The following is an 8,618-nucleotide window of genomic DNA, read 5'->3' as shown; positions in this document are numbered from 1 at the left end:
AAGATAGAATAGCTTTGAATTACATATGTTTGACGGTGCACTCCAGGTGAACCCTGAAAGCGGGGTGACTCCGAGTTAGGGACCGAGGGGAGTGGACCCCCGCCCGTCCCCAGACCTAAGATTGAGTGGCCAGCAATTTATTAAGGCTGTGGATTGGTGAATTTCCTTTGAATAAATGGCATTGGTTATGTTTCGGGACGAGGGCAAAATTAGCATTTTGAGAATTGATATTCTTACCCCGGTCACAGGGTGATGGGTAGGCTATGGCCACAGCCCCCCAAATGGAGCCCCCGCACTCCTTAAATAACATTCAGCCTTTCTCTCCCTCTGCCTTACAAAAAGTTACCCACGAGTTGATTTTGGTTACAAAGAAGGAATATGTAAAAAATAAAAAATAATGAAAACTGTAAACTGTTATAACCTTTTCTTAATAGGAACAAAAACACCGTTATAATTGTATTAGGTTTTGAAAATGCGTTAGGCTTTAGGCTATTAAGCTTATAAAGGGATGGAGCTGCATAAAGAGATCGAACACAGGCGTTCTCCTTTCCCGTAAAACTGGGACAATATGAGTTCAATCGTTATCTAAATCTACATTAAAATTGCTAACCCAATGCGCTTTCATGGGGATAGTTTTTCTGAAAATATGCACCTAGCCTATATTGTAATAGATACAATTGGTTTTCAAGACATGGCAAAATGTAGGCTAATGTAGGCTATTTTCCTAAAAACGTCTAATGAAACTGTGCACTCGAAATTGTGAGATCTGCCATAGCCATGTTAGTAACAATTTATTCCCAAATTGTTCATTCATATTTCGTTTTGTTAAACAAACAAGTGTCCTATTATAAAATAGCCTTACTATTGGTCATTCAATCTTCCTGTATTTAAAAAGAGTCAAGAGCTAAAGGAATAACATGGTAATTGGAGGTGTGTCTTTATCATAAATAAATAAGGAAATAGCTCCCGCAAGTGATCTTTTTCTTATAGGAGATAACGAATTGGGTTATGGCACAATTCTAACAACTGTTTATTGAAAAAAAATGGAGTATATGTTCTGTCGTATAAGTTTAGAAGATACGGATTGGGCAAAATAGTATGCTATGATAACACAGACCTAACTAAGGCCTTGTTGTTCGAAACGTTTGTGTATCACTAAAATCTCCATAAAACACTCGCTTGATGCAGTTGCTTTTGCTTTGATTTATGTCCTATTTTTAAGACGACAACTTAAACAACAAGTTGAAAGTAATATACTATTTCACCCACCCATCTTCCTCTAAAGGTGTGTTGAATGTGCAAGGAGCTCTGTTGGTGGCCTTCCGGTTTGAGCAAACATATCGATATATCGTTATGTTATACAAAACTCACAACATGTTGCATGATCAAAATCCTTATATTTGCAACAATAATTTGCACCCAGTTTACCTTACCATCTAGTGAATATTTTCCTCTGCAGCCTGGTCCTCTTAACAGACAAGGGGCCTTGTAGCAACCATGTGTGATCAGTCACTATCATCAGAGCACTTCTTACTGTCTACATTTACAGCACTGTGTCAGTTTGATATATATATATTATATTCGTTATATGTGGGAAGGACCGAAGGAGTGGCAATACACTTGTTTCTCACACATTACCTTAGCAAATGAATAGAATAGTAGGCCAGATTTTTCATATTTATAACTAGACCTTTTGCTCTTTTGCTAATTAACTTAGATGCCTTGGACGAGTTTAATATAGAATAATTGTTACAGAAACGTTGCCGTAGCCTGAGACACATTGCACAAATAAGATTGGTACCAGTCCCATATCTATTAATGCTTCTGTTTTTGATATTGTGAAAGTCAATTTATCATATTTCACAATTTCCATCTAAAATTGTAAAACACTGAATGTGTTTGTTTAAATAGCATATTTATGTCGCTGAAAAGTTTATTAGATCATCACGTTTGAGAAGTGTCAAAAGAAAACTAGTGATTTCACCTAAGTTTAACATGAGGTAATAAAAAACACATGTTCAACCTCAGAATGAACACGTTTTCCCATCTCAAGATGTTAAATAAAAAATGACTATAGTAAGTGCCTATTAAATGCAAAAATCAGTGTATTAAACGCAATCAACTGTAAATAGCTGTAAAGCATTACCGACTTAGGGTAGGCTACTGTATGGCTAGAGAGTGGATAATAGCCAACCCTGCCCATATTTATATAACACATATATAACACACTGACTGTACATTTCAAGTTTCAAGTTTTATTTGTCACATGCACAAGTACAGTGAAATGGTTAAATTGCTAGGCCTTCCCAACAACGCAATATTTAATATCAAAATACTATAAAAGATAAGAAAAAAGAAGAGAAATAACAAATATGAGACAGAATTGTTGTTGTTGTTGAGAATGTCAGCTCTATACAGGGTCAGTGTTAGTACCACATTTACAATGTGCAGGGCTACTGAAGTAGTTGAGGTAGATATGTAGCTTACATGTAGGCAGGGATCAGGAGAAAGTGACTGGTAGCAGGATAAATAATAATAATAATACACCATATGGCAGTAGCATAAGTGGTGGCTGGGTGTATGTGATTTAGATATCAAGTCAAGTATTCTTACCTTGGATATTATGTTGATAGATAGGCTCTCAGGTGGTCTTGGCTACATGCGTTTTGGAGGCCAGATCTACAGAATAAAATATCCCCCCTTGTCATTCACGATGAGTTACAGGTGCAGAATGTATTAAATCGTAACATAACACCTGTCAACATTGGCTATTTAGATGCGTAGAATGCCATAGGCCTATATCTGACAAAAATACAAATCCCATAGAGATGGCTTTCGTTTCCGCCTTACCCATACAAAGCTCGGAGCAGGACCTTGTTTGAACAAGAGAAACAGGAGCCTAGGTGAGCAATAAAAACATAAGCCTAACAGTATGATACAAATTGAATAAATATACATATGTATATCCTTCTAAATCAAACCTTGACAAGGATTCTGAAACGGAGTGCCACAATCGACGTAAGTCTTTTTAAGGTGGACTTACGTGGGTTTTGTACTGTTTAAAAAATATATATATATTATTTTTGGGGCGCTGTTGGGTGCTGATCCGTACTAAGTGCACCGTTATCTCCCCAGAGTCGAGTAGACCCGAAAACCGAAGTCCAAGTCCGGGGTGAACTTCAGGTCACTGCGTCTAACAAATATGAAAATGTCGCCTCTTTGGAGAAGGGCACGCCTTGTTGTTTAACAAAGACTGTCAATGGGCAAGATTAATCAGAAACTAAATGGAAACGGTGTCACTTTGGGGTCAGAGAGAAGTTATCGCTGTTTAGGAGAGCGAATAGAAAGCGGGAGCGAAAAAAATAAAAAAAATAAAGCTTTTAATATTTCCGAAGTTTGGCCTCCCCTGCCACCGCGCACCGGGCCTTCTTCACGTAGACAGTCGCGGATACTTTCCGTAGAGTTGTTCGTGCAGTTGAGGAGGCTTCCTCGAGATTTTCACCTCGGATTCGGGATAGTGAGATGGAGGGCAAGCAGGTCGTGGAGATGGCAGTTGACAAGACACTGGTCGCACAGAAGAGATACGGTCAGGGATGCTGCTATTATAAACTGTATATAATTGCACTTTTGTCATAGTGAAATGAATCGAGAAGTGTCTTTGGTTAATTGGAGGATACATGGTCGTGAGGTTGAATATATTTTCAGGTGATGGCTTGAATCTTGGTATTTTAGGTCTAGTTGTTTATTTCAGTTGTTTGGCATTGTACTTATTAATAGTACACTATATTTATGATGATGATTATTATTACTATGCCCTTAGTCTTATGTTGTAGGCCTAATTATTATCTGACTTCCACCTCAATAGTTTAAAATGCTGCACAAATGATGGATGTTTATGTTGGATATTTGAGTAGTCAACAACTAACCTAATAAAGTCAACTAGGTTAGTTATAGTCAATCGCAGGCATTTACTTCTAAAACAATTAGTCGTATAGGCCTATCTTTGTGCTTACTGACAAGCGCTTTGTAAGTAGACGGTGCGTCGGTAGATAGGCCGATGCATGTTGATCACTTACTTTGTATTGAGTTGCTTTTAATTTCAACACAGGTGTTCATTTCTCATCTACTAACATCATTGCAAATTCGCAACCAACTTTGGCCTTCTTTTGGCCTGCTTTTAAGATGCCATCTTGTATATGATGAGCCAAATATAAACTATTTGATGCTACAATTAAAATGCAGAGTTATCATAGGTTTAAGTGACTGAATGTGAACCTCAGAGCCGCGTAACTGCGCCCAGGCAATGTTTTATCTTTGCTTCGCTTAGTTTTTTTTGTGTGTGGCACAAATCAAGTGAAATATTTGACTCTTCCTCGATTGTGCGTGCACATAATCTGTCTCTCTCTAGTCTCCAGTTCACGATCAATATCAGTATCTATGTAAACAAGTTTCCGTTTATTTTAGTTCATCACCATCAGCAAAATGTTACAATACAGATTTACATTTTACGCAATGAATTACCAACTGAGAATTGACTAGAAAGGAAAGCATTTTGGAAAAGAGTGGATTGGAAAGACGCTCCAATGTCATCTTTGACAGAAAATAAGACACGTACAGTTTGCTTGTTTCCAAAGAGCCCATCCTTTTCCTGGGCAACAGTAAGAGATACCCAACATCATCATCATCATCATCATCTCCTTAAGGCCGTGGTCTACTGTGGGTTACTGCTAAATAAAGGGTTTACTTACTCTAGTTGAGTCTATGTGGTAAACAACTGCCTTGATAGTTTTTCTTTATCTATTTTGATTAAATAAGGAAATCACCAACGTAGGCTAGTCTGAGCCATTTTCGTTGTGCCAATGCCAGGCTTTCCATTGGTTCCTGTTTACATGATGCCCACAGGAGACGCGGTGATTGGTGGTGGTTTACACGTGACCAGACAACTTTGTACATTTGACAGAGAGTAGGAGGGTTTTGTGGAGATCAGAATAACGACAGAGCGATAAAAATTAGTATTGTTGCACTTCACAAATTAATGATCATGAGTTCATACTTGATAAACTCGAACTATATCGAACCTTCCTTTCCTCCATGCGACGAATATCAACAGAACGGATACATCCCCGCCCCTACTGAGTACTACGAACGGCCAAAAGATTCGGGCTTTCCCCATCACGACGAGGCGTCCTATCCGAGGTCAAACTACACAGAACCGAGCTACGACTACAGTAATGTCCCCAACAACGGTCTCGACGATTTCACCGACAGGCATCACGCACAGGCTCACCCCGTTGCCCAGAACCATGGCCCTCGCCTCAACCCAGTCCCAGACAGCGGTGCCGTGGCGGACGTGAGCAAAGACTGCAGCCTCGCCACTGAGTCTTATTCCAGCGCACAGAAGGGAAAGGAAGTGCCTGTGGTCTACCCCTGGATGAAGAAGGTCCATGTTGGTGAGTTATCGCCAGGTTTAAATACCGGAACCACAGAGCAAGCCACCACTGGAACGTATGCACGCCCATTGAGGCAGCACTAGTAGCACCCCTTACAACGGCAATTTACGACCATCGAGCAGCGGGGTCGGTAATTAAGAACCCTCATAAATTTTATTGCCTGTGTTTGTCTGCCGGGGCCATGTGTCTATGTTGTCTTTTAACTAGAACTATACCTCCATGGCTGGACCCCAGCCAAACTGTAATATAAGACCCCGTCGATTTTGTTAATCATTTTCTAAGGCATGATTTGTCCCTGGATGCGAGCGCTTGTACACATGGAGTCTCCAAATTAAGGTCCTTCTATGCAATGTAAATGGAGGCGAAACCCCCAACAAAACATCGTAGGCTTTATTCCCCCATTAGACTATCAACGAGCCTTTATGGAGAACAACAGTTGTAATGTATCCAGTGGAGATGGTCAGTGTTTGAACTGTAGTGCTTCATGTGGCAGTAACAACTGCTTGCTTGTATGTGTGTGTGCTTGCTTTTCTTCAGTCAATGCTACTTACAATGGAGGAGTGCCCAAGAGGTCTCGCACTGCCTACACCCGCCAGCAGGCTCTCGAGCTGGAGAAAGAATTCCACTTCAACCGCTACCTGACCCGACGCAGGCGCGTGGAGATCGCGCACACGATGTGCCTGACCGAGCGTCAGGTGAAGATCTGGTTCCAGAACAGAAGGATGAAGTGGAAGAAAGATCACAAGCTGCCGAACACAAAGATCCGCTCCGCGAGCTCAGCCTCGTCCTTGGGAGCACAGCAGCAGCAACAACAGAAAATCAAAACAGCCACGCACCAGCAGCTTGTTCCCACGCCTTGCACCGCGAGCCTATAGTGATGGAACCCTCGCGCCAAACCAACAGACTGAGAACAGAACACAGAAACTGAATTTTGTGGCCCGATTCTCGAGTATGGCCCCCATGGTATTAACCCATTCCCTTGGCCCTTGGGCCTGTCGCGTCCTTTCAAAACCATTTCCCCTCTCAACCTCCTCTTTCTGTTTGTTCACTCTCTCCTCATTATGGAGCTCGAAATCCGCCACGTACTGCCCAAGATGGCAACTGAAATGTATGTACTTGTTTATTAAAACAGAAGGTTAACGCACATTCAAATGCACCACAGGACTTTGGATTATATGTATCATTGCATAGAATAAAAAGAAAGAGACTGAGACGATAGATATGTGAGGCCGCGTTTTTCTTTTTCTTCTATGCAATGTTTTTGTTTATTCTCGTGGAAAGTTTTAATATACTTGAAAGAATGACGATGTTTTAGGAAAACTCGAGAGCCCGGTCTGAGACCTATCACGAGGTTTAGAATGGGACAGGGTCGTAGTTAGGGTTTAGCTCGTGATGTGTGAATGAGTTGGTTTACTGTTGAATGTGTTATTAAGTCGTGCAATGTCCAGGTGACTTTCAACCCTAATGTACATAGACAAATCATAGCGAAGGCACAATACTGAATCCATTTTGTTGGCTAAAAAAAGACGACCTCGTTTGTTTGTTCGTGTAGTAGTGTAGACTCGTTTTATCTGTGATAGTGTGTCCCTATTTTGTGGTGTGATCTAAACTGTGAATATTTGTATATGTTGTTTGATTAATGGACGGTGTAATAATGTATTGTAGTTTAGGCACATGCAAGAAACGTTTCCCGTGAAATAAATATGTACTTCAATTGTATGGCTGATATTGGTTTGCATATAATATTGTAAGATATTTCAGAATAATATGCATTGAGTTAGATACTATTTTTGAATGCTATGGTAACAATAGCATAACTTGTCTATAGCGTAGGCCTATGTCAAAGGCCGCACGAAGGTTGTGGATGATTTAACAAGGCTCACAAACTCAATACGCATAGTGCTTGTTTCTTTAACGTTTATGACATAACAGTACTTTTCATTCAGTTTCTAATGACGTTACACTATTCCCAAACAGGGATTGGAACTTTTGAATGAGCTAGCCAGTGCTTCGAATGTGCGTGCGTAATGAACGTTATAAGGAATACAATTTCCCTAATTATGGATAGCTGTGCTGGGTGTTACATTTTGCTTTGTTTGTCCACTTTCGTTTTTTCTGGACAAAACAACTCAGACCAGTGATATTCCAATGGGCAACCCCTAAAACGTCAGTAAATATATACAAAAGCCCATTCCTTGCAAGTTCACAGTCCTAAGACATTCAGTAAATGTAGTTTCACAGCCAAAGACGCACAATTATCCAGAAATATCGTTGTGCATAAAGTGGGCAAAAAACTCCAATAACATTTTATTTTTCACCCAGATGCATCTTTCTCAGTGGACTTTCCAGATTGCTATAAAACTGCTATTAAACTTAACAAGTTTATTTACGGGCCATGTTTCTCTGTTACATCATTGTATACACAGTTAAACACAATACAAAACTAAATTGTGTGTGCGTATTTGTTAATAATCTGTAAACTACTACCATACGAAAGTATTTCGAAAGTATGAGAGTGTTGCAAATTGAAATAGGATATTACTTACTACCATAATAATACATGTTCCACAAACTTTATGTAGCCCCATAGAGACCTATTCTATTCTAGCGAAGTATTTGGCCACACATTTGGCTGCTACTGTTTTCGTTTTTTATTATAAGGATAATGTGCATTTTCTTCTCAAACCCTAGTATACCAGCGTGTGTTGATCACTACCCGCTACATCTAAACAATCAGAGGGTTCAACTAGAGGACACAGCAGTATCTGACCAATCATCGACTAGCAGCACTCCGCTTGACCTCTGACCTTACGACACACAATGTCCAGTCCTCCATAGCTTTTAATATATACACATTTGCCCACGAGACAATGCGGAAACAAAAATTGCGTGAAGGTGTGCAACCGTGCTGCTCATTCACTCAAAGTCGTTTCTACTGCTTTCGTCCCACAAACGCGTCTGTCAGATCATGAGCGCAAAAAGAAGATTGAGATAGACCACGCTTAGAGCTATTAGAAAAAACGACTTTCCCGTTTACTGTAGCTATAAAAGGGACCTAGTTGACCTCTCCAAAGGATCTACATTATTCTAGTAAATGAAAGCCATTCTTATAATTATGGACTAACATTGAGTTTCGAGTGGATATGTTAACGAAATTAAAAACCAGTT

At 40.0% G+C, this 8,618-nt stretch overlaps 1 protein-coding gene across 1 annotated transcript; it reads left to right on the top strand.

Annotated features, from left to right (window-relative positions):
• Positions 1–4,183: 4,183 nt before the first annotated feature.
• LOC129820117 (homeobox protein Hox-A4-like) lies at positions 4,184–7,169 on the top strand. Its single transcript, XM_055877012.1, has 2 exons — positions 4,184–5,450; positions 5,988–7,169. The coding sequence occupies exons 1-2, from the start codon at positions 5,036–5,038 to the stop codon at positions 6,323–6,325; spliced, it is 753 nt and encodes a 250-aa protein (XP_055732987.1). The 5' UTR covers positions 4,184–5,035; the 3' UTR covers positions 6,326–7,169.
• Positions 7,170–8,618: the final 1,449 nt, after the last annotated feature.

The sequence above is a fragment of the Salvelinus fontinalis genome, chromosome 22, assembly GCF_029448725.1.
Source record: "Salvelinus fontinalis isolate EN_2023a chromosome 22, ASM2944872v1, whole genome shotgun sequence".
In the NCBI taxonomy this organism is placed as follows: Eukaryota; Metazoa; Chordata; class Actinopteri; order Salmoniformes; family Salmonidae; genus Salvelinus; species Salvelinus fontinalis.
Note: the sequence above shows the minus strand (reverse complement) of the source record. Positions and strands in the feature narration are given on the sequence as shown.